A 25,277-nucleotide genomic window follows, 5' to 3' on the forward strand; every position below is an offset into this window, starting at 1 on the left:
AGAATCCCACCCCCCCCCCCCCCCCCCCCCTCCTCTTGCTAAGAACCAAAAGATTTCCTTTTTTATTAAATATTTCTGAATTCTTAAATGTCATTTCAATGACAAGTTAGACTTTTTGTCCCACGAATTTTATTCTTTACTCAAAAGGTAGAGTTTATGCAAGAGAAAAATTGCTCCTTTTTTTTGTGAGTTTTTGGCAATTTAGCATATATGAGTCGGAGTATTGTCACTTAATTAAAACAATATGAATTATTTGATAATTATCTAATTGAATCAAAATAATAGTCCATTGGCTAGTTGAATTGTTGAATATAATCTTCTTTTCTTAACCTCTTGTGTAAAATATTACATGCACTTTTAAAGCACACAAAAAATACACAAATTTTATACTTGGTGATTATTTATAACATTGACTTCGATATCAATTTCATTAAGCTATAGGTCTATCGCGAAACCAACCTCTCTGTGATGACGCTCTAAAGACGAATAAAATAGACAAGCACCTTACGGCTTAGATCTCAAATTTTCTCATTTTTTTTTCCTTATAAATTTATTTCTTTTTAAAAATAGAGATAATGGTAAAATATATATATATACATAAAATAAAAATCAAGTTTTCTTAAATTTCACAACTCAATTATCACTTATTTATTTTATAAATATTTTTTCTCAATACGTATTTTTTATTTTTTTCAGATTTCACTGATTATGTTATTGTTGTGATAATTTGTAACATGTCAACTCCTTTATATTAGCTCAACGAAACTTCTACAGCATAAAGTATGATTAATTATTAATTAACCTATATTAGACAACTAGTTGTAGCCTTGCAGGACATTAATTTTCTAGCTTCATAATAGTAGTAAGTAATTTAATTTCGTTGCTTAATTAGGTAAAATAAAATTGTTTAACACGTGTATCATTTTCAAAATTTAAACAAACTAGAATAGTAAAACGACAAGAATGTGAAGGACATGACAGTAATTTCGAATCCCAAGGGAAACAAGTGTCGGTTGCTATTTAGTTTATTTTCATGAATTGTTTGAGAAAAAAATGTTATTATTACTATTATTATTATTGGATATGTTGATGTTTAGGATTGAACTTATTTCTTAAGTTTTCTGTTTTATTGCTTATTCCTTCCGTCTCTAATTACTTGTCCATTTTTGAATTGACACACTTATTAAGAAAATAATAATTTACATAACAACTTTACCATTTTACCCCTATTAATTATGAAGTAGATGAATTTAAAACTTGAGAGTTTCAAGAATTTATACATTTTTCAAAGTAATTAATTGAGAGTATAATAGGTAAAAAAAATTGTCCTTCCTTTATTTGTCAAAACGAACAAGTAAAATAGAAAAAGTGAACAAGTAATTATAAATCAAGGGAGTATTTTGTTGATGAGTAATTATTAAAGCATCGTTAATTAAAATAAGGAACAATCTTCACTCACAATTTTTTATTAATCCTTCTAATTTTTCCATTTTAATATTCTCTTCTAAACAAAAGGTAGGACGAGTAAAATATTCAACAACACAATAGTTTAACTTAGTCACGTAGTATTAACTCAACTTATAGTTACTATATCCTCCATTGAACATAATAAATTCAACACTATGAAAAATATATTAAAACTAACTTTATATATAACTCAATTTATCGTTACTATATCCTCCGTTGAACATAATAAATTCAACACTATGAAAAATATATTAAAACTAACTATAGTTAATAATAAAAATAAATTATCTCTTGATTTTTCTAATTTCAAATATCTAGTGTTTGTCTTAAAATATATTTAAGATTGGAAAATTTATTTTATATTTTGCATCAAATTAATATGTATGGAGGAATTAAATCCTCATCAACAAGGCGAATGAAAGTCCATACAAGCAGAGACTCAATCAATTAAGCTACTAATCGAGATAGAGACAAATAAAATATAGTGATATACTTAATTAATAAGATTATTGAACAAAAAACCGGAAAATCCGAAGCATGCACACTGTACGGACAGTGAAAAAAAAAAACGAAACCTTAGTGATACCAAAAGACTGTTTCTCTCTATTTCGTTTTTCCACAGTTGGCAATTTTCTCCTTGGTGTGTCGTACCCTTTTTCTCCCATCTCATTGCATACTGTAAGTCACTAAAACACCATTAATATCTTCTTCTTCTGTACATATATATAATCAACTTTTTATCAGATACTTTGTCTTCTTTTTTTTGTTGGTTTTGATCCTCTGAATATTGTGAAGAAGAAGACCTAAAAGAAAGAGATGGAGCTGTACGGGCCGTCTACAGGGAGTAACGGGTCACAATCCGATCATCAGTCGGAATGGGTTGCGGTGGAGCAAGAAACGGGTCTGGATGGTGCTATTTTAGATTTTTAATAAATTTTGAATTTTGGGTTGTTTTAATTTTTATTTATAAGTTTTCTAGGGTTTTTGATGATTTTTTTTTGTTTTTGGGTAATGTAGGATCAATGCAGAAGTTGGGGTTATTTGGAAGGGAGGTTTACCCAGAAAGGCCTGGTGTTCCTGATTGTTCGTATTATTTGCGAAATGGGTCATGTGGATATGGACCTAATTGCCGGTTTAACCATCCGAGTGATCGTGATCGGCGCTCTGTAAGTTGTTTATCTTGTTTTAGTTGGGTTTTATGTTAAGCTAATTGCGTTTTTACATTGGCTTGACTAATTTGGATTCATGTGGTGGAAAGTATACTATGAGGGGTTTGGTGGTTCATGTTAAGCTAATTTCATTTTTTAGTGGTTCGACTAATTTGGATTCATGTGGTAGAAAGTAAACTATGAGGGTTTGGTGGTTCATGTTGAGCTAATTTCTTTTTATACTGGCCTGACTAATTTGGATTCACGCTATGGAAAGTGCACTACCGAGGGTTTGGTCGTTCAGCTAATTCCTTTTTTACACTGACCTAACTAATTTGGATTCATGCTGTGGAAGGTACAATATGAGGGGTTTGGTGGTTCATGTTAAGCTAATTTCATTTTTTAGTGGTTCGACTAATTTAGATTCATGTGGTATAAAGTACACTATGAGGGTTTGGTGGTTCATGTTGAGCTAATTTCTTTTTATACTGGTCTGACTAATTTGGATTCACGCTATGAAAAGTGCACTACTGAGGGTTTGGTGGTTCATGTTGAGCTAATTCCTTTTTTACACTGGCCCGACTAATTTGGATTCTTGCGGTAGAAAGCACCTATGTTGCTCGGACTCTTTCAAAATGTTGACGGGTGCGTGTCGGATCCTCCAAAAATAGTGTATTTTTGAAGGATCCGACACTGGTGTGGCATCATTTTTGGAGAGTCCGAGCAACTTAGGAAAGCACACTTGAGGGGTTTGGTGGTTCATGTTGAGCTAATTCCTTTTTTACACTGGCCCGACTAATTTGGATTCTTGCGGTAGAAAGCACCTATGTTGCTCGGACTCTTTCAAAATGTTGACGGGTGCGTGTCGGATCCTCCAAAAATAGTGTATTTTTGAAGGATCCGACACTGGTGTGGCATCATTTTTGGAGAGTCCGAGCAACTTAGGAAAGCACACTTGAGGGGTTTGGTGGTTCCTATTAAGGTAATTCCGTTTTACACTGGCCTTGACTAATCTGGATTCACGTGTTAGAAATGTCCACTACTAGGGGTTTGGTGGTTCATGTTAAGCTATTTCCTTCTTACACTAGCTTGACTAATTTGGTTTCACGTGGTAGAAAGCACACTATGAGGGGTTTGGTGGTTCATGTTAAGCTAATTCCCTCCTTTCTTGAATATGTATTTGGTATCTATTTTATCTAGGCGAATGTGGGTCTCTACTTTCGTTGAATTTCTTACTTGGAAGTCATAGTTGAGAATGTGTTCTTTCTGACACATGAGGCGGATCCAAAGCTTTTAAGTTAGTGTATGTGGAGTATAAGGCACCTATTATTCCCATGGGTGGTGTAGAATTGGACTACTTTCATTTACTCATAGGCAGACCTAGAATTTTGAGTTTATGGGTTCTGAATGCTAAAACACGCATCTTATGTAGTTCTTGATAAACTATTTATACATATTAAGTGGAGCTTTAAATACAATACATAGTTTGAGCCAAGTTATTGGTTCTACTGAACCTGTAGGCGAAGCTCAAGCTCTGTCCCTGCATTTACTTTCTCAATCTTCTGAATATGCTATATTTTCTTGAGAGGGAAAAATGTGAATGTCTACATTCCTTATGCGGCTGAGTGATTTTGTTTTCAGGGTGGTAAGATGCAGTTGGAAGGAGTTGAGTTCCCAGAAAGAACGGGAGAGCCGATCTGCCAGGTACTCTGTTTTCAGTGTTGAAGTTTGATCTTGTTAGTTCTTCTAACATTCAAACTTCAAAGTGTTAAGGTTTTCTGTTTTCGTGAATGTGGTATATCATATTTAATAGTTTTGATTTCATTGCTGACTTCACAATGTTCACGTGCAGTACTTTTTAAGAACAGGTACCTGTAAATTTGGTGTATCCTGCAAGTTTCACCACCCTAGGAACTTTGGTGGAACCTTGAGCAATATACCACTAAATACTTATGGATATCCATTACGCACGGTAAATGTCTCATGGTTTTATGTGTGTGCACTTGTGTTAACTTTCTGAGTTAGCCATCTAATTTTCAACAACTACAACAGGGGGAAATTGAATGCACCTATTATTTGAAAACGGGGCATTGCAAATTTGGTATAACATGTAAATTCCATCACCCTCAACCTGCTGGTATGTCAGTGCCAGCACCTGCACGTCCATTTTATCCGACAGTGCAGTCTCTTCCTGCTCCTCCCGAGGAATGTAACAGTGCATTAACTGGTCTTAGAGTAGCAAGGCCTCCGATTTTACCTGGTTCATATGTACCTAGTGCTTATGGTCCAGTGTTGCTTCATCCAGGAGTGGTTACCATTCAGAACTGGAGTCCTTACTCAGTAATATAAAGATTCTCTCTATCAACCTTCCACAATGATGTGTAATCTCTTTTTCTATGCAGTGATTAATTTACTTTTGCAGGGACCAGTAAGTCCTGCACTATCTCCCGGTGTTCATCCCTCTGCTGGGCTGACATCTGTCTATGGGATGTCACCGCTAGCATCTTCTCCACATGCCTTTGCAGGGCCTTACTCGCCATTACCCCCTGCTGGTAGCCCTTCAAGCAAAACACAGAAGGAAAAGAGTTTTCCAGAGAGACCTGGTCAATCCATATGTCAGTACTACGTGAAAACTGGGGACTGTAAATTTGGATCATCTTGTAAGTTTCACCATCCACCTGACTGGATTGCATCAAAGACGAACTGTGCTATCAGCCCCATAGGCCTTCCTTTGCGTCCGGTATGATAATGATTCTTCTTTCTCCAATTTTGTTTGATTTGACATGATGATTTATTATCTAATCTGGGTAAAAACTTGTACACTGTTATTGCTAAGTTTTCATGTCCTGGCGTCATTGTGCTCTTGAGCTGCCACTAGATTTTTGTGTCTGGAATGTTTTGTCTACATTCAGTTCTGACGCTTCATAGTATTGATCTTTATGTTGTGGTTTTCCTTTGAGGATTTTTGTCAATTGCATGCTAATGTGTCATTAATAGTAACATATGCTGGACTTTGAGGTTCATTACTCATGGATCTGACCAGAAGTTGATGATACAAGAAAGAGGGGAGAAATGTACAGGAAGATGATTGTTTTATGATTGCTGTCTTGCTTAAATCTGGTGCTGACTTGTTATAAATTTGTGTTTTACGAACCTGCATTAGCTGTCTCCTTTTCCTTTTCTGATAACCGAGAAATTTTTTAAGGGTCCAATGGAGTATGTTTTGAAACTTGGTGGATAATGGACCTACCTCTCTAGCCATCTCAACTTAAATGCCAGGTTTTTTTCTGCAACATAGTTTGAACATGTGACGTGCACCTAACCCATACATCACACAAAGTTGCATTAGCTGTCTGCTGCCTTCATTTTGATCATTGCTTGTTCAAGATTATATCTTCATTGTTAAAACTCAATAGCATGAATTAGTGTTCGGATTTTTGTATATTTGTTGAATTGCTATAACATTCTCTCCTTATAAATTTCTGATGCAATGGTTTCTTTGAAGAGGAGGATCTCCTAGTCTAGTTCCTTTTAACTGTTTAAAAGTCCCATGTAGTTCTCTAGAGACTTCCTTTAACTTAAGTGAAGTGTTTGTATTACCCCATTACGATATGAGTTAACCAGGGTTCGCCATGAGATTGTCATGTTTATTCATGACCCGTTCTTGTTCTATTGTATGATGTCATACAAAAATGTCTCTATTCAACAGGAAGAAAATCAACGGATGTGTAATATGCTCTGCATCAACCAGGGAATTGTAGGTTTGTTGTGTTGTTGTTGGTTTTACTTGTTAGCAATTGGCAGCACACGTTCTGTGAGTTCAGTTCTTCCCTAGCCTCCCCGGATTTGAACAAAGAAAAAATTGACCTAATAGTTACATCCATTAAGGGAATTCTAAGTTAGTCGATGATGGTTTTTTCTTTTATTGAGTTAAATTTAATGAACTTAACTGTGTGCATTTGGACTTGCATTTACCAAGCTCTTTCTACAATTAGAGAGTGATGAATGTTCACCTCTATTTGGTCTTAAAGAAAATGATGAATCGAAGCATTTTGTTGCCAATGCACAGATGCATGTATGTCGTTACCTCCTGTGATGGTTGCTTCTATAAATATGCTGCTATTAAGACCTACAGGCATGAATGTTTTGTTTATTTGAGCAATTTCTTTTGTGCACAGTAGGTAATAATTGTTAAGTACGGAAGGTAATGATCTCTTTATTCCTTTCTTCATAACATGCTTTTCCTAGTCATTTTTGGAACTATTTATTGAACTGGGAGAGATTTAGCAGCTTGTGTTCTCAACTACCATCATTATAATCACACACATATGGAATTGCTCATGCTCAACTGCAACAGTTGAGTTTTCATGATAACATTTTGCGTATTTCAAGGAGAGGGAGTCGGCTGAATGCTACTGTGTCTTTACCCACGTAAAAAGTACTGTAATGGTTTGTATAGTTTCGTGCTTGTCTGGAAAATGATGCTGTTTGAAAGTATTGCTTCCTGTTACGTCTTTGTGTTTGAGCGTTCCACTGATGTACATTTTTAAAGCACAGGGGGTGCAGCCTTGTTCCTTTTATCTACTGAAAGGATTCTGCAAGTTTGGCAGCGCTTGTAAATTTGATCATCCTATGGGAACAGTACAATATAGTTCATCAGCTTCTTCTCTTCCTGATTTACAAGTTGCACCCTACATGCTGCGATCTTCCTTCACGTTGGCTCCCATGTTGCTGCCAGAGTTGCAGGCTGGATTTGTTACAGGGTCAAAAGTGGACGTCTCTTTATCTAGAGCACCTTCTTCAATGAAAGTACAATTGGTACAGTTAACCTAATACTTCCTTCGTCTGGACTTTCGATCTCCAATATGCAGTTGTCAAGTAAGGGAAGTTCACCATTGAATTTGAAGTAAACTTGGAGCACTATGTATTATTCTCCCCTGCTACTTTGTATGTTATACTATAATGTTTACTCAAAACTCGGGAGTTGAAGTTGTCTTTTGTTATCCCACTGCTTGGCATGAAGATTACATTGATTGAGAAGACGAAAATCTGTCTTGTGAAGTAATAAGACATACTCTTTGAAATTTCTTATCATCACGAGACTGCAAGATTCACATGTTTTTGTTTGCCAGGACCCCACCCCCACCCCCGGATTTTGAAGTCATTATTCCTTTTGAGTTTCACCCTTATTGACTATGACAACATTCGTTATGTTTTGCTCTCTCGTGACCCCTACTTAAATCCAAACAAATAAAAGGCCCCTACTGAAGATAATTTGCCAAAACTATAATTGATTGACTGGCTCTTTTCGAAGTGCCAGTCTGGTACATTATGAAATGAACCCAATGCTGGGACCTTGCAAGTTACGGCCAATATAGAAGAGCCTTGAGCTGAATTCCATCAACATGTGTTAGAAGGGATTAGCTAGTGCCTTTCCTTGAGGTCCCAGTTGACATTTATGGTAGTGTTATATGAAATTTTTCTCTAGAAAGTCATCAACATCCACCCAAAACTCAAGCAAGATCATATCTAACAACTTAGAAAGGCCAACATGAGTGTTGCAGACAAAATGCTAGTCAATCTATTGGATCAAGTTAATAAAAACAGTATCCAACGGTAGAGGAGAATCAACGATAAGATGAGCTAAATTTACTCTTTTTTTTAATCGACGAGCAATTGATGGAATGAGTAATGGGGCTGGGATTATAGCTTAGAGATGAATCCATCAAGTCACCAGGGCTGGAAATGCCACAAAAGTTCCTAACAAAGAAGACTTTGATGGCTTTTAGTACCACATTGCTATGGCCTATGAAGCTCTCGTGCACACTAAACTTCTACGTAAAATAGGATGAAGAAGTCCAATTGAAGCCACTTGGAGTGATAGCTAGGGTCGGATCTACAATATAACATGTAGCCTGTAGGTTCACGTGAACCCAATAGCTCGAGGTTCTTGTAAAAACTCATAAACTTCAAATCTTGGTTTTGCCTTTGGAGATAACCCCCAAAAGAAAGACATTGTGATTCCATTTTGACATTGTTCAACAAGAGGCTTAAGAATATAAAAGTTCAAACTACATGAAGCTATAAAAAACTCACACTTGTTTATATACCTTTAAAGTAGAAGTTTGAGTGAGTATCTTCTTTCAAGGTTACAATCAAAAGACAATGCAAGAAAGAACTTCACTCAACACATCAACATCCATCAAACTCAACACTATATATTCTTTTCTTATTCACACTAGAGTACAACATCAAGACACTGAACGACGCCTTCTCTTCTGAAAAAGTAATCGACTTTCTGAGTTAGCTTTCCCCACTATTGGCTTTAAATCTCTTATTCTGAATAGTGCATTGAGCTTGCTTAGTTTCTTGGTGAATGACTTGAATAACTTGTTAGCAGGATGTGACTTTACTAGTTCCTGTTTCATGGATACGTGATCTTTCTCTAAATCTGTAAGCCTCATTCTCATTCTTGCAACCTCGAGCTTCAGTTCTCTGTTTTCTCTCCTTACTGATGCATAGTTATCTCTTGGAGAGATGCATCCACTTCCTGCTCCACTGCCTGAACGCTGAGGGAACTGATTATTCATCCCAAAGAACTGATTATGCCCTCCGTTCATCGCGTTTCTCAGTCTGATTTGTTCAAAGTATAGCACTTGGACCGCCATTTGCACAGGTAACCGTTCATTTTGAGCTGCGTGACTGCAAGCTTCTTGAGATAGTTTCTGACAGTCAATAGATTTACAGAGTCTATAGCGTTCAGAGTCCTTAATGTTTGGATGAACCTGCCATGAGAATGTTATGCAAGAGGTTAAAACAGTCTATAATGCAAATACATTTGTTAAACTCCTTATATAAAACGGGGAGCTCGATGCAATAAGCTTCCGCTGTGCACGGGGTCTGGGGAAGGGCCGGACCACAAGGGTCTATTGTACGCAGCCTTACCCTACATTTCTGCAAGAGGCTGTTTCCACAGCTCAAGCCTGTGACCTTCTGATCACATGACAACAACTTTACCAGTTACGCCAAGGCTACCCTTATGTTAAACTCCTTATATGATAACAATAATGAACAGGTGAGTGGGAACATGTTGATGAGGTTAAGTAGCTTACCTTGAGGAAAATATCTACAGCTCGATATAATCCATCATAAACTAGACGTGCGTGGTCTGGGAGTAACTCTGCAAGTGCTATATACTTCGATGCTGTTAGGTTCGAATCTAGCGCAACTTCTGCCAGATAGTTGTCCAATAATTTCGACACCTTAACGATTGAGCTATGTTTGGGAGATCCAGGACTATCAAAGTCGTAAACCATTTCACTCTCATCTCTTAGTGGATTGTCCTCTTCATCATCCTCATCCAAATTCAAGAAAAAGGAAAAGATCCTCAATATAGAATCTATGTCATAGAGAGGGCTGTGATTGTTTCCATGTGGATTTGCAGGTATGAGAATGTCTTCAAGAATTGCCTGATCTAGCTGAAGACCGATGCGCCTCTCTAGATCAGATCTGCATGAAGTAGAAGCTGATGCTGCTATTGCAGATTTTAACAAACTTGAAAGAAAAGCCATTGGCACTGTGCTTTTCCTGGATTGTGTTGGTAGTAAGCTAGCTATTGTCTCGACGATGATCCTTTGTCTTTTTTGCAAATCCAAATCCAAGTAACTTCCTTTAACCAACTGAGGATCCTTAATGAAGATCCCCTGAAGAGAATTTTGGGCATAATTTATCAAAATTCTGCTTATAATGTCTTGTTTAAGACCTTTTGTTTTTACTGCAGACAGAACTCTCTGAAAGAAATCAAGATTTAGCACCGCGAGTGATTTTCCCCACCAGTCTGATGGCGTCTCAGAATCAAGGCATTGAACAGGTTTGGGTGGGAAGTTATACTCCAGCTTTGACAAACCAGATGTTAGCTGTTCTTTACAGGCATTGCTTGCAATTGCATTAATTAAACGACTAACAAGATTGACTTCTTCAGAAACCGGTAGTAATGTTTCACAGCGATGAAGAACAGATATCGAGTTGGATATGTGTGGGAATACAATATCCTTAAGGAATACCTCTGTACGAGTTTCCAGGTTTTTCTCGGAGATGTCTTCTGTCATTTCCATGAACTTGGCTGCACATCTTAGTAACGCCACGTTTGATATGGTTATCTCAACGTTCACTCCATAGCAGAACTTTGCAGCAAGTTCAAATGCATCAGATCCACCAGGAAGACCAGTTAGATTGAGTCTTGAAATCTTTGTATCCTTCGCGTCCAGCAGCAGCTTTCTAATTCTTCCACTTCGAGATACCAGAGGAAACTGCAAACAATGTCAAGTTACCAATCACATTAGAAATGTCTCCAAGGTACTGCATCTGCCTATTTACTTTTCATTTTCCTCCCAATTTTGACACCATAAAATAAATTGATTCCATATGGACACGACTGTATTGATATCGGTTGTTTACTCATAACAGCTAACTTAGAAATCATTTTCAAGCTACTTTAGACTAGCCATTTCTTTGCATAACTTCTGCTTTTCATTTTCAAATTACACGAGAAGAAGAAAGAATGAATACTTCAATTTTTGTACCTTGTGAAGAGCAAAACTGGCTGATCCGACTTCTATAGTAAGATCACTAGAAACATCAGATATTGGCCTGCAATATCAGATATCATCATTGATCAAAAGTTGGAAACTAGGGAAGCATCAAGAAAAGCGATAAAATAAACTTCTCTGTTTATATTTTTAGCCTAAGGTTTTACACACGCGCAACTTACATTTCAAGAATACAATGCTGGATGTATCGAGTCTTAAAGCTATCTAAACTCAAGCATGTATCAGCCTGATCTTGCGCTTGTATGTATGATCATAGTTTAGGACCAAAAGTAGCATAAAACACAATCTTTGATGGATACAAATGTTAAAAACAAAGTTTACAGTACTGTGTGTTCTGTTTTTGGATCCAATTTAGCAAGTGATAAACATCTTCTGGTGTTTTTCGAATTTGTTGCTGGTTGTGATTTATCTTGTGATATGGAGTAATCCAACAGCTAATTTCAGGACTCATCTGTACTATAGCTAACAGCTAATTTCAGGACTCATCTGTACTATAGCTAGAGGGCCCTCATAAAATACACTTGTTGGAAACTAGGAAAATAATTATTGTTATATACACACAATCATTCACACCAATGAGCCGAGCATCTATCATAAACAGTCTCTCTGAGTATGTTGGTGTACACTGTTCACACCAACGACGCGAGGGTCTTATTGGAAACAGTCTCTGTACCTACGTGTTTACTACCCTACTCAGACCCCACTTGTTGTACACCGTTCACACCACATCTTGAAACAAGAAAATTGAACACAATGGACTTAAAAACTTAAAAAAAGTCAGATATTTGATTTTGTCATTTTCAATGATTGCAGCCTTAGAAATTGTTCATCTATAGTCATTTTCCAGATCATCTGATATTCAACTTAATGATATGATAGAAACTCTACAATCTTAGATTTTAAGGTAAGTTCCATCACAATCAATTTCAAATAAACTAATTAAAAGTATTTTCCATTTTCACTATAGTCAACACTTGAACATGGTCTTGTCATAAATACATTTAATTATTTTAGATATTTTGGTGGTTGTAATATTCTCTTGTACTACTAAACTTCTTCCTCACAATATCTCACAAGAATTCATGCTATCATCACCAATAATTCACCGAACCACGATTTTTACTAAAGAAATTCAAAATATAAAAAAATAAACACAGAAAAACATAATTTCGACCTTATATTATACAACATAATATTCCAACGAAAGAGGTTCAGATGAATCCCCTTACGTCCCCTATCTCCGACTTATGTCAATGTGTTAGGTGTTCTATGAAGAATTAATTGATACCCAAAAACTAACAATCAACATGTCACACACTAGATTAAACTACATTGACATCGTAATAATTATTCTTTACACTGTCAGTGTATATAATTCGAGTATTATAAAAGAGAGAATTGTATATATATTACCATTCAGTAATATGTCTTGCACTAGAACTTGGACGAAAAGATCTCTTCCCAGATATGCTTGGTTTGAGTTCAGCAACAGTGACAACTCCCATCTTCTTAATTTTCCAAAATTAACTTCACAAAACCATTAATCAGTCTCTAAACAAAATCACTATGCTTTTAATAGCAACTTGTAATTGATTTAAAGGACCTATTAAAGCTAATTATAATGCTAAATTAAGCTAAAACTTTATTTGCTGGCATGTTGTGTCACTGTGAAGGGAGAGTAGAAAGGCAGAAAGGTGGAGTTAAAAGAAAAAAGTCACATGAAACCATGCAGGAGGGAAGAGTTAAAAAGAAAAAAAAAACATTGAGTTTAAGTTATATAAATATATAAAAGTTTTTGTACTATGACTTTAACCTTTTATAGCAGTAAAGAGCGGATTCAGAGTTTTGAGTTTATTGCGTTATGAATTCTAGAAAAGGCATCTTATAGTTATTTACTGTGTTCTTGAATAAATTATTTGTATATCAGTCAATAGTTTTCTTAACATCAAACATAATTTTAACTAAAGCTATTGAATTTTTGTTGAATTCGTTATTAAAATTCTAGCTCCACTTCTAATAATAGGCAATGGCGAATGGAGCAATATAATCTACAAATTAAATTCAACCCCATATTTTCGATACGAAAAATAGATATGTGTGAAAAGTTACTCATGTTTTAAATTTTTAATGTATAATTGAAAGGGTAACAAATTTGATTGAAGAATCAAAGATTGAAACCATCAAAGTTAAATCTTGAATTCGATCTCAATAGTAGCTAGGTAGTACTTTATTTCTCAATTATTATATCTGTCTTGTTCTGAAAAAATATATTTATTATAATAGTTATAGATCAATTTAAACTATTATAGTGTAAAAATTTATAAAAAAGTTAGTGCACAACATTTAAACTCTAAATAACATAAAAGAGTTGAAAATAGTGATTTGATTTTTTAAATATTTTTTTGCTGTAAAAAGTCGAGGATTTGTTGCTACTTTTCGGTGAAAGGTGGGAATTAATTATTATAAATTTTTCACTAGTAGATGTTTTTTTGTTTTCTTGGAGATGGCGGGATTCTCGAATTTTTGCAATGCTTTTAGGGTTTGTAATCATGCCTAGTGAAACCTATTAGTCTTTTTAAACACCAAATTTAATTAATCATGTCTAAAGTCATTAAAGTTGATTAAAAAAGCAAACATTAGTTGGATTAATTTGTCTTTTTTTATGTTCACAACCACAGTAAGCTGGGGTAATTATGTAGTTGTAGGTTTTTTTTTTTTTATATATAATTACGGTGTTTGAGTCAGCTTTCGTACTCTTTCCACCAAGGTTAGGACAGATGGAAAGAATCACCTAATGTTTTTGTCTTTGCTTAATTTTATACTTGAGATCTCAGGATTCTCAACTATTTCATTGATCACTAGGCTACATCCTTTGGTGCGTGTAGTTGTAGTTCTTTTTATTTCTTTATTAGAATTCTATTACAAGAAATGAGATTTGAGTTTCGTATCAATTTAATAAGAATTGATATGAGATTTATATAGTCTCAACTTCTTCTTTGTCAATAACTAGCTCTTGGGGTATAATTTTTCCTAAATTGTATTAAAAGTATCAGAGTGCCCGTTGCCATATGTGCTCATCGAGTTGTCATTCTATAAATGATGACATCGATATTGCATTTTTGACACGAAGCTGAAAACGATGTCGTGAACGATGGGAGGTCACAGAGAATTGACCAGAGAATTGACCTTACACATAGTCATTAAAGATAGTATGAGATTTGAGTCTCCACATCAAAGAGCTAATATAAGGCTTATAGAGCCTTAATAACTAGCTTTTGAGGCGTGATTCTCCCAATGTTATATCATCTTCCCTACCAAAAATGAATTGCGAGTTTACAACATAAATATTGATATATATGAATTTTAAACAATTGTAATAATCATCCTTTTTGGGATATGAATAAAATAATATTTAATTATCACCAATAAATAACAATTGGACAAAAAAAAGTTTTTTTTATTCCTAGCTGGCTACTGGGCCATTGGATCCGTGCACGCCTTCAAAAATAGTGAAGCAAGAATTATTCTCCTTAGTTAATAATTGCATTAGGGATTTACTTTTTTAAAAAAAAAATAAAAAAAATCATTTTAGTTGAATCAAGCATTTTTCATGTGAATTTTAAAATTTGTAAATTCTAGTAATTATTATTATATTAAGAACCCTGGTCCAGGTTCATACAGGAAATTAGATATTTTAATCTGTACGTTCCACAATTCATCATTATATTCTATTTGAGATTAAAGGGTAATATTTAGTGGAAATGCATTGTTGGGATCAATCATGGCATGGCCCATTTGTGTGTTGCTCCTAAATTAAAATGCTATGGGAGCAATGATATATGATGACCCCATCAAAACCAAAAATTCTGCGGCGGAGAAATTACTTATCTCGAGATTATTATTTTAAAATTAATTTATCCCATTTCTTATATGAGGCAAAATAACACCAAGTTTAAGTTATAAATTTATATATGGATTAGTTATACTTTCAACCAAATTAAGTATATATTTAAATTTAAACTTTATCCTGAAATATCTATCAAAATTATGTACTTACAATAAATGAAATATGTGTGTATAATAAGATCATGACTTAAAAGATAGATATATAACCGTATATTCTTAATTATACTGATCGATAATATACAGAAAATGATAATTATCTATTGTAACAAGTCAATAAATTAAAGATATTTGTTATTACTGTTAATTATGTATACTAATTTTTTCTATAACATTCTTGTTTGTTTATGATTGTTATAGTGAAACATTTTTAAGAAGAACATATAATATAATATAATATAATATAATATGAAAGATCAACTGTTCCACGAAAACTATCGCTATAATAAAATATTTTTATATGATAGTTCTTACGAAAAGATCTAACGAGCGTAGAATTACTTAATTAGAAATGGAGTTTGTTAGTGCTGTCAAAGGCTGTAGTTAACAAGTTGGGATCATATGATCAGATTAGCAAATTAAATTATTAATCTTGGTTTTAGGGAATTGTAAAGTATATATCCCTTTTTTTTTTTACTATAAAAATAAAAATGAATTTAAGGTTGTCCAGGACCACATTGTAGGCTTTCTTCAAACAAGGAAGCAAATCAAGATTATATTATTCCTCAAGTTTCATTGGAAATAAATAATAATAATAACAATAATAATGTTGTAGCAGCTTTTATGAATCATTATATATATATATATATATATATATACACACTCTGTAATCTTATGAGATTAAAGTGGATGCACTACATTATAACAATGTCCATATACACATGAGTAATAATCTCTTCAAATCTTTGTTTTTTACTATATTTTGATGGAGTGTTGATCAAGTGAGATGTTCAATAGAAATAAAATAATATTTTTTTATTTCATATTAATTATTTATCGCCTTTTTTATTTATTATTTCTTAAAGGACGGATAAAGAAAAAAAAGAGTACTCCCTTCCGTCCATATTTATTACTTGTCATTGTTATTTTTTAGAAGACCTAAGATAGAAATTCTTTTTCCATTTGTATATATCCTTACTTTAATTAATGTTGAGAGATAATAATTTAGTAAAATAAATAGTACTACTAATTTGAAAATCAAAAAAATAATTATGAGTAATTTAGTTAAATTATCATTTTGTTAATATTTTCTTAAAGAACATATAAAGTGCAAACATGACAAATAAAATAAACATGAGGGAGTACTAGTTATATATTTCTTAAAAAATGTACAAAAATAATAAAAAGGTAGGTAATATCGATTGGAGGGAATATTAATATTTCACAAATATATAACTATTTAGAAAGGGGAAAAAATGATTGACCCTAACTAGTTTGTTCTTGTTTAATTTGTGAGGGGTTGTTGAAGGATCAAAGAATGAAGAGCATGCAAGAGCAGCCAAAAGGGATATTGTTATCGAATAATGTTTAATTATTAGGTCCACAACAATTTTGTATAATTGGAACAACAAGCTTCTAGGATGAATGGCTACAATTATGGCGTACACAAAACATGCAACCCCACACAAGACATATTCAAAGAAGAAAACAAAACAAAACAAAGGAGATCCAACCAATTACATTAACCAAATAATAATTGTCAATAATCGATTTTGGTAGGATGATTGAGATAACTTCATCCTTAATTAGAGATTTCAAGTTTGAACTTTAGATATAATTTTCTATTTTTTGTTGAGAGCGCTACCTTAAAGAATGATCCCTGCAATGCGAATATAAATTAGTCAAACTCTAATGTAGATATCGGATACCGAGTGAGGAAAAAAAACCAAATAATTATCAACATGGACTGTGATGGCATGGGATGGTTGAAATATCTTTATCCTATTATCTTTTGGGAGCGCCACTCTAAAAGATGGACCGTTTAATGCGAATATGAAATTATTCGGACTCCAATACTAATATCTGACATGGAGTATGAAAAAAATAACTAAATAATTAATGTTGTGGCATGACCCTTTGGGCCCTTCACCAAAGTACATCTTATTTGTTCTAATCAAGTCCTTCATTATCCCTTTTTGACATTACTGCCCTCTTCTAGGGCATTGAATTTTAATTATCTTTTCTTGTGAATTAAATTAAATGTTTCGTTGATGAGAATTAATGATGCACTATCATTTAAGGGGTATTTTATGGGCTAATTAAACTAAAAATTACAATATTTTTTTATGATGATAAAATCACTAAATTAATTATTTAAAACATTGTAACAATATATTCATTAAGCTATTTGTTAGACCATCTCCAATCCATCTCTATTCTTCTCTTCAGTCTCTATATTTGGAGAGTAAAATAGAGAGTAGACATTCCAACTCACCTCTATATCACTCTCTATTTTTCATATTTAGAGAGGTGAATAGTAATTCTCCAAATTTAGAGAACTACTATTCACACTCTCTATTTCACTTTTTGAATATTTTATTGTTATTTCTATTACTTTCTAATTAACATATTATTTTACATATAATGTCATTTATTAAATATCTAATATTCATACTTCTTTTTAAATGTAATATAATATATTAAATTATATATTATTTAATATATACTACTTTCATCCCGAATTAATAGTATTTTAATTTTTTCTAATTTTGGTCGATAATATAATTTGATTTTATTATTAATTTTCACTATAAAGAATAAACAAAATTAAAATGATAAGATGAAAATTTTATTTTAAAAATACAACACATAATATGATGATTTAAATACAAGATAACAATACAATACATAACATAAAAATTTAAATACAAGATAAAATACAAAACATAACATACTAATTAATTCGCGATGAAACAAGGAATCATGCCAAGAAGATGTTGAACGTGCATTCGGAGTTTTGCAACCACGTTTTGCAATTTTTCTAGGACCGTCACATTTTTGGAGAAAGGAAGTGCTATGTGATATAATGGCCACATGTATTATACTGAACAACATGATAATTGAGGATACACCAATTTAAGATATCGTAGAGGCTCCAACTCCAACGACATCAATGGTGGTAGATGAGAATCTCCGATTTGAACAACTTTTAGCTAGACATAGAAAAATTAAGGACAAAAATGTTCATTTTGAACTCCGTAATGCATTAATAGAGCATTTTTGGGAGCAACATAATAGTTCCGAAAATTGACTGTTTATGTAATGTTTATGTAATTGTATTTCACTTTTATTTGAATTTGTCCATTAATTTGTATATTATATAATATTTTCTTGTAATTTATGTTATTTAAAATTTTGAAGAAAATAAAATTTTATATTTAATAAAAATTTGAAAAAATAAAATTTTATATCACATGAATATTATATAAAGTAATTATCGGGAAAAAGAAATAAAGGATTTATATTATGAAAGAAGAAAATAAGAATGAAATAGAAATAATAATATAATATTAAAGAGTAAAATAGAGAATTGGGTTGAAGTTGATTGTTTGAAAAAATAGAGAACTCTATATTTAGATAGTAAAATAGAGTGTACGATTGGAGATGCCCTTAGTTGCCTAAAAATACAAATCGCTGAAAAGTCAAATTTTGAGCTAAAAAATTATGTCATCACCACATCATTTTGAAACTCAAGTATACATGTCCCATGAAAAACTTTTTATTAAAAAAAAATCACATTGTCATAGATATATTTTAAAAATAAATACTTTAGGTAAACATAAAATAATGAATCAATTACACTTGAATCCCTTAATATTCATGTTGGATGCGAACAGTAAATTTGTTGGAGGAAATTTCACGACTAGCCACTAAAAATAACTTGCTCCATAATTATAATTTGTTATTTACGATCCATAGCTATATGTTAGAGGGAGGAGAGAGTCGAGCGAGAGAGGCAGAGAATGAAGGGAGGTGAACTGTATTTGCATATTTGTCGAATTGTATATGTATATCTATCAAATAATTGTATATATGTAACTGATATACATATGTATTTGTATATCTAGCAAGCGAGACTGAGAAAGGGAGGAGAGAGGCGAGCAAGAGTGGAGAGAGACGAATTGTATTTGTATATATGTCATATAATTGTATATGTCTATGTATAATTTGTATTTGTATCTGTATAAGAGAGGAGAGAGGCGAGAGAGAGGAAGAGATCGAGGAGAGAGATGCACGTAATTATTGCTAAAAAGAGGCTGCAAGTGATAATTAATTCAAACTATAGTTATGTTAGCTAGTTAACTAGTATATATTTGCTAATTCGCGTAATTTCCCCAATTTATTATGCAATATTTTTTGGCGAGATTTTTCTTCTAAAAATAAAGATTTTTTTTCTAAAACCAAATAAAATACTAAAATATATAACTACATTATTTATTAGTTATAAGCTTCTCATATATTTGCATACCATAAGCACTCAAATAAAATGTGGATTAATATCATGTAATCAAAGTTTTCTTTCATAACTCATAATAAAAGGGCAGTAAAGAATTACTCATAAGTTGACAAAGAATGGAAAAAAAAAAATCCTTTCTCATAGTAGGAAAATATCGTTAGATTTTTAAAAAATCAAATGAAATCGATTACAATCAAGCCAATAAATATGTATTATATTGGACTTAGTTTTAATATTTAAAAAATTAACTTATAAATTTATTTGGTTTTGATTTTAGCCAAAAACCAATCCAAACCGAATTATGAACTACATAAAAATACTAATTAATCCTAACATTTGCCTACCAAAAAAATTAATCATAATATTTCTAGAATAAAACAATTAGATTATATTTTAAAAATAATAATCAAACAAAATATTATGTGACTTTAGAGATTAAAAAAGAAAGAAAAATTACATAAATACTAAACTAAGATATCAATTATTATAATCTATAATTTTTTTGATACATTCCTATCGTCTCTCGGAAACATCCTTCCCCTCTCGATACATCGTATACATCCTCCCATTAAGTGATGTATCATTTGTAATGTATCCGACATTCAAGAAATGTATCCGTGAGTAATAAGAAATAAAATTTTTATAATTGAAAAAACTTCCGAGATATGATGGAGTTTGCGCCTAAAATGTATGGAATTTCTATTAGTTTTCTTTTAAAAAATAAACAAGAGGAAAATAAGGACTTGACGAACCCGGTGGAGTCGGATCCTTTCCGACCCGAAACCGAGTGATTACCCACAGGCTACAACTCCCCTTCCCCGGCCCCGTTTCCCTGTAGCTGAAACCCTAATCGGACAGTAATTTTGTTGAAGTTTAGCATAGTTTTTAGGGGAAATTGATACGAATAGGCAGAAGGAAGATGACTGTGTCACTGTCGAAACTCGGCAATGTGTTACCCTTCTCCAGGCTCTTCAGGTAGTTCTAAATCTCATTCCTTATTCGCACCGCTAATTTGTACCTAGATGATATGGAATGTTAATTATTTCGGTTTTACACAGTTATATTTGATTGTTCGTATTTTTGATTTATTTATGCTTTGAAATCTATGAGTTTAGTGAAGTATAGTTGATTCTGGGCGGTTTGAAATCTATGGATCTTTGAATAGTGAAATATTTAGCATTTGCAGGGAATTAACCTGAATAGAGATGGTAGAATCCAACTTATTTGGATACTAGATTGATATATATGCTTTGTTATCTTATCATTTTTATTGATGAGTCTGTAGTTAGATTTCCTTGACCACTGTTTTTCGATTGTTAGTTCGGTGACCACTGTTTACAGGGAATGTCTTTGATTTTCTCTTCAAAGTTTGGAGCCAAAGTTTCTATTGTGAATTTTTTTCCCCAGAGAGCATCTCTTATTGTATTTTAGGCTTTATTCTATACGAACTGTATGTTCGTATTCTGGTGAGATTGGAAAAATAATAATCGCATTTTGAAGCTATATTCAAGTATTTTCTCTCCATGATATTCTGGTCATAATGTACTGGATTTGCTGATCAGGTAATTCTATTTGATGGTTGTACTGCATTTTTAGCTGTATTTGGTTGTATTCAGCCAAACTCATGTGCACAATTTGTAAGACTTTGACGCATGAATGAAAAGGAAAAAAGCAACATAGAGACTTGAGAATTAAAATGAGCCACACTGTAGCCAAATGCATTAAGAGGATTCATATGTCGATTCCAACTCGTGTGCAATGGAGGCATATTTGATTGATTGATATTATGCTTGCTACGAGCTTGATCCTTGTATATTGACTTTGAGCCCTTCCCATGGTCTCTCTAACACATTGTTCGGTATATTTTAATGTTTAAGCAACTAATCAACGAAGATAGAACATCTTAGAGCTAATTCTCCAATACATAGCCTTGTAAATGTTCAAAGTGTTAGTACCCAAGTGTGTCAATGAAGTGGGTTGAGAACCATGAAGTCTCAAGCAAAATCCCCAAGGGAGACAAAAGCATTAGGTGTCCAGGATCGAACTCTCCATGAGAAGATTCATATTTGCATTACTTATAGCTTCCTTGTTCGTAGACCAAGTGGATTTGGAATTGTCTTTCATTCCAAGGCATAACTTGTATTCATGCGCTTGGACAAAGTTATCTGGTACCTGTACTGGTGGGAGGTAGCTGGTACCCTGTGGAATTAGTCGATGTGGCACAAGCTTGACCCAGACACGATACTTATGAGAAAAAAATGGTCCTAGTGTTGGAGTTCTATATCTTACAGAAACCAATGTTTATGGCAGTTTAATTATATAACTTATCTGGTAGGATTACATTAGTTAATTCATTTGATATTTGAAGAGTAAGTAAATTTTAGAACTTATCAAACTCTTGAGTATTACGGAATTGTGTTATCAAGAAACGATAACTCTTGTTTCTATTTAGGATTACCCTTTGGTGTTTTTGTGGTTCTTTGTTATTAATCAGTTATTGAAGAGTAGGTATCTAAATGCAGACTGATAGGACTTAGGAGTGTGTGGATTAAAGGACTCTTCAATTGGATTTGTCATAATTTTCTCTTTTAGACCAGAATGAGACGCAAAGATCAAATTGTGAATATGAGTTTCTATGACTTCAGCATTATTTTGGTGTTTGTTTTAACAGGCAACTGGAGCTGGATATGGAAACTGTAGTTAAGGTACTACAACCTGGTCCACTAGGAATTGTGGAACACAAATTTTCTGCTGAGGAAATACAGAAAGCCAGTGACACCGTTAAGCAGGCAGTGAGTAATTGGCGTAGGCACGCTAACATTGAGAAACATATCCCCATCATGAAAGATTTTATTGATGTATGAGAGAATTGTTTCTTCATTTGCTATCAATAATCTCATGAAAAGACAATAATGTAAATTTGTAAGCTCAATAGAAATAAACTATAGCTATGCTTATGACTAAAGCCCCAGTCGTTCTGTTTCCCAATCCATTGCCATTGCAATATCACTCAATACATGCTTTGACCATTCATCAATTCTCAGTTTCTTGACATCTTTGCACAGTACTTATTCAAGAAACTCGAAGAAAGTCATGTAGCGTATTGACAGTATAGAATATTGTTGTTGTATAATGCATATAGTTGTTCCTGTTAATATTGTTCCTTGAAGACTACTGCATATATAATGCAGCAAAACGAAAAGATGATAATCAAGATATCAAATGTGAGGGCAGTTTTTGCCTGATTACTCAGCTCCATGTTCCTTCCACCAAGTCGATCCACCATGTCTGGAACAGATTCCCAGTTTTCTACTTCTAGCATGCGTGGATCTTGCAGCCTCATTTTCATTTTCTCTGCTTCTCGACTTGCTGTCTCCTGAGCTAGTGTCCAATCATAGAATCGACGTTGTTCCTCATCACTCAGGACATCATAAATTTCTCTTAGTTTCATGAATTTCTCTGATGCTGCTCTTATAGGAAGGTTAGTTGTGTCTGGATGATATTCCTTTGATAGCCTCCTATATGCAGCTTTAATTTCCTCCAGATCAGCTGTTGCAGATACTCCCAAGAACCTGAATTTGAAACATTAGAATTATGTATACATGTGAACTGTGAGCCACACATTTGAGATAAGATGATAGAAAAGTTTCTGAAGATAGAAACTAGAAAATGAAGACTAACTGGTAGTGAGAATTAGCTGAACTGTTGAGGAGGTCTGAGAATTTCTCATCAAGGAGATTCTTTTTTTCTGTTTTGATTCGTTCTTGTGTGGACCGTGATTTACTCTCTCCAACCCATCCTTCATCTTCGTTTTCCCAGTGAATTCTTGTGTCAACACCAGGAGGAGCACGTTGTTGCCCACTAGCCCCTTCTTCTGTTGCATAAACTTGTAAGCCAACACGGCGTCTTCTTTGTTTTGTTGTCAACCATCTGGCATCTGTTCTGTGATCATTATTGCTTAGGTTCCTTGAAAGGAAGGTGAATGGAGTTGGTGGAGCTGTTGCTGAGGCCATGAAATTGGAAATTTGTTTTGTGTCTGATTTGAGTAGTCTAGAGGAGGGGCTTTCTCATCACCTTGTCTTTCTGTGTGGTTGAGGAAATAACTAAACATTTTGTTTGCTTTTGTCTACCTTTGTGAAATATCAATAATTTTGGATTTTGACTTTTGTACTCTTAACTTAAAGAGAATTTATCTACATTTTTTAAGGTACTAAAAAATTATAAAAGAACAAATAAAACAGTTAAAACTTAGTAAGAGTTGGACAGGTTGAGTAATGACCTGCATTTTAGTCCATTTTCAGTCCAAGTAACTTTTGGACGGATCAATAACCTGCTAATCCATTTACTAACTCAACTCATTTTAACCCTCCCAAATTCAGTCCAACCTGCCCATTTCCCACTTATAAATACAATCATACTCCTTAGGGTTTGGATGGCAAAAAAAAAGAGCTAGTACTTGGAACGCAACACACTTGTTATGGGAGACCCCTAGCGTCTATATTTTCCTTTTTTTAAAAAAAATTTATCATGTTGTTCAGGTCAGCTTACACACATTTAAACTAATTTTATAGGATATCTACTACCATCAGTACAGATAACACATAACTCTATCCACCACGACTATATTTTCCCTATCTTTAATTCTCATGCTACAAATGTAGTTTTTTCACATAATCACTTGATTTTTTAAATGGCAGAACTGGAGGTTAATGTAATTTATGATCTTTATGTGGCAGGTAAAAGAGAGCCAAGTTGTTCTCTCTACCTTGCTTTCAATTCATAAGGCAGGATCTTAATACAAATATCACATATTTTACTTTTTGAATAAATCCCGAATCTATAAACTTTAAATCTTGGATTCACATCTCAAGGAAACACAAGTTCATACTCAAGTAAAGCACACCTGAAAAAAATATTTGAAAGATAATGGCAAGTCATGTTGAAGTGACAATCAAAGAGTGTATGGCATTGTATATAATTTATTATTACAATGCTTGAAGATACATTAAGGACTCTTGTTTGAGAAGACAAAGTTTTCATTGAGCATGTTACATAAAAGATGCTCAATTCCACAAACATTAAGAAAACCAAACTTACTAGGTGTTAATATGCACTTTCTACATGATGGATTGTAGTTTTACTAGCATATTTGACGTGAGTCTGAATTAGTCATGCTAGTAAATTTCGTATACCAGATATCTAAAACAAGAAAAAAAAGTGTATATATACACTATAGCCAAAGAGCTTTAGCTTTCATGAGCAGAGGAACAAGATTTCCCTCTAGATGGAGGCTCATAATTTCATTCGCACCGCCAATTAATTCTTGTCCAATGAACACTGCTGGCACGCTAGGCCTCCGGCCTAGCATCAGCAGTGCTCGCTCCACTTGTAGGCCATTGGGAAGTTCATCCAATTCATATACAGTTAAATTAGCACCAAAACTTGATATAAGTGTCTTTATAGTGTGACACATACAACACTTGCTTTTGCTAAACATAACAACTGGCTTTTCAGCTACCATTTTCTTCACTGATTCCATTTTTAAATATTGGAAAAAAAGATTAATGTAATATTAGAGGATTGATAAGTTGTTGAATTGATGATGAATTTGAAACTCCCCTTGAACCTATTTATATACTAATAGTGACTTGTGAAGATTCAATATGCTTCCTCAACAACAAGCCACTCCCACCC

The 25,277-nt window shown here is 33.5% G+C and overlaps 5 protein-coding genes across 10 annotated transcripts; 2 read left to right on the forward strand and 3 right to left on the reverse strand.

The window, feature by feature from the left end:
- The first annotated feature begins 2,014 nt into the window (after positions 1 to 2,014).
- LOC102578479 (zinc finger CCCH domain-containing protein 32-like) lies at positions 2,015 to 7,712 on the forward strand. 5 transcript variants are annotated; one of them, XM_015314407.1, is made up of 8 exons: positions 2,015 to 2,145; positions 2,263 to 2,377; positions 2,485 to 2,633; positions 4,257 to 4,319; positions 4,468 to 4,587; positions 4,668 to 4,955; positions 5,038 to 5,355; positions 6,685 to 7,166. In XM_015314407.1, exons 2-8 carry the CDS (start codon positions 2,284 to 2,286, stop codon positions 6,709 to 6,711), a joined length of 1,059 nt encoding a protein of 352 aa, XP_015169893.1. In that variant the 5' UTR covers positions 2,015 to 2,145; positions 2,263 to 2,283; the 3' UTR covers positions 6,712 to 7,166. The 5 variants fall into 5 exon arrangements, with proteins under 5 accessions (XP_015169893.1, XP_006359417.1, XP_006359420.1 ...); XM_006359355.2 differs by lacking the exon at positions 6,685 to 7,166 and adding an exon at positions 7,173 to 7,712 and having other exon boundaries at positions 2,016 to 2,145; XM_006359358.2 differs by lacking the exon at positions 6,685 to 7,166 and adding an exon at positions 7,173 to 7,712 and having other exon boundaries at positions 2,016 to 2,145; positions 2,263 to 2,368.
- A 985-nt stretch (positions 7,713 to 8,697) lies between these two features.
- Positions 8,698 to 12,972, reverse strand: LOC102579478 (BTB/POZ domain-containing protein At1g03010). Of its 2 annotated transcripts, none has more exons than XM_006359359.2 (4): positions 12,638 to 12,972; positions 11,198 to 11,264; positions 9,728 to 10,924; positions 8,698 to 9,400 (listed from the first exon to the last, which is right to left on the reverse strand). In XM_006359359.2, the coding sequence occupies exons 1-4, from the start codon at positions 12,727 to 12,729 to the stop codon at positions 8,867 to 8,869; spliced, it is 1,890 nt and encodes a 629-aa protein (XP_006359421.1). In that variant the 5' UTR covers positions 12,730 to 12,972; the 3' UTR covers positions 8,698 to 8,866. The 2 variants fall into 2 exon arrangements, with proteins under 2 accessions (XP_006359421.1, XP_006359422.1); XM_006359360.2 differs by lacking the exon at positions 12,638 to 12,972 and adding an exon at positions 11,386 to 11,817.
- Positions 12,973 to 20,313: 7,341 nt separating this feature from the next.
- Positions 20,314 to 22,540, forward strand: LOC102580334 (uncharacterized). The gene is made up of 2 exons (XM_006359362.2): positions 20,314 to 20,558; positions 22,255 to 22,540. The coding sequence occupies exons 1-2, from the start codon at positions 20,503 to 20,505 to the stop codon at positions 22,445 to 22,447; spliced, it is 249 nt and encodes an 82-aa protein (XP_006359424.1). The 5' UTR covers positions 20,314 to 20,502; the 3' UTR covers positions 22,448 to 22,540.
- LOC102580011 (NAD(P)H-quinone oxidoreductase subunit T, chloroplastic) lies at positions 22,516 to 23,693 on the reverse strand. The gene is made up of 2 exons (XM_006359361.2): positions 23,265 to 23,693; positions 22,516 to 23,155 (listed from the first exon to the last, which is right to left on the reverse strand). The coding sequence occupies exons 1-2, from the start codon at positions 23,594 to 23,596 to the stop codon at positions 22,735 to 22,737; spliced, it is 753 nt and encodes a 250-aa protein (XP_006359423.1). The 5' UTR covers positions 23,597 to 23,693; the 3' UTR covers positions 22,516 to 22,734.
- A 929-nt stretch (positions 23,694 to 24,622) lies between these two features.
- On the reverse strand, positions 24,623 to 25,160 carry LOC102580667 (monothiol glutaredoxin-S2-like). The gene has a single exon (XM_006359363.2). It carries the CDS (start codon positions 25,120 to 25,122, stop codon positions 24,814 to 24,816), a length of 309 nt encoding a protein of 102 aa, XP_006359425.1. The 5' UTR covers positions 25,123 to 25,160; the 3' UTR covers positions 24,623 to 24,813.
- Positions 25,161 to 25,277: the final 117 nt, after the last annotated feature.

This window comes from Solanum tuberosum, unplaced genomic scaffold (assembly GCF_000226075.1).
Source record: "Solanum tuberosum cultivar DM 1-3 516 R44 unplaced genomic scaffold, SolTub_3.0 scf00298, whole genome shotgun sequence".
In the NCBI taxonomy this organism is placed as follows: Eukaryota; Viridiplantae; Streptophyta; class Magnoliopsida; order Solanales; family Solanaceae; genus Solanum; species Solanum tuberosum.

Coding starts and splice junctions, on each gene's coding strand:
- LOC102578479 (XM_006359355.2), top strand. CDS start 2,284: ATGGAGCTGTACGGGCCGTCTACAGGGAGTAACGGGTCACAATCCGAT. Junction 4,320..4,467: donor CGGGAGAGCCGATCTGCCAG/GTACTCTGTTTT, acceptor GTTCACGTGCAG/TACTTTTTAAGAACAGGTAC. Junction 4,956..5,037: donor AGAACTGGAGTCCTTACTCA/GTAATATAAAGA, acceptor TTACTTTTGCAG/GGACCAGTAAGTCCTGCACT.
- LOC102579478 (XM_006359359.2), bottom strand. CDS start 12,729: ATGGGAGTTGTCACTGTTGCTGAACTCAAACCAAGCATATCTGGGAAG. Junction 11,265..12,637: donor GCAAGACATATTACTGAATG/GTAATATATATA, acceptor CTGATATTGCAG/GCCAATATCTGATGTTTCTA. Junction 10,925..11,197: donor CCAGTTTTGCTCTTCACAAG/GTACAAAAATTG, acceptor CATTGTTTGCAG/TTTCCTCTGGTATCTCGAAG.
- LOC102580334 (XM_006359362.2), top strand. CDS start 20,503: ATGACTGTGTCACTGTCGAAACTCGGCAATGTGTTACCCTTCTCCAGG. Junction 20,559..22,254: donor CCCTTCTCCAGGCTCTTCAG/GTAGTTCTAAAT, acceptor TTGTTTTAACAG/GCAACTGGAGCTGGATATGG.
- LOC102580011 (XM_006359361.2), bottom strand. CDS start 23,596: ATGGCCTCAGCAACAGCTCCACCAACTCCATTCACCTTCCTTTCAAGG. Junction 23,156..23,264: donor TCAGCTAATTCTCACTACCA/GTTAGTCTTCAT, acceptor TTTCAAATTCAG/GTTCTTGGGAGTATCTGCAA.
- LOC102580667 (XM_006359363.2), bottom strand. CDS start 25,122: ATGGAATCAGTGAAGAAAATGGTAGCTGAAAAGCCAGTTGTTATGTTT.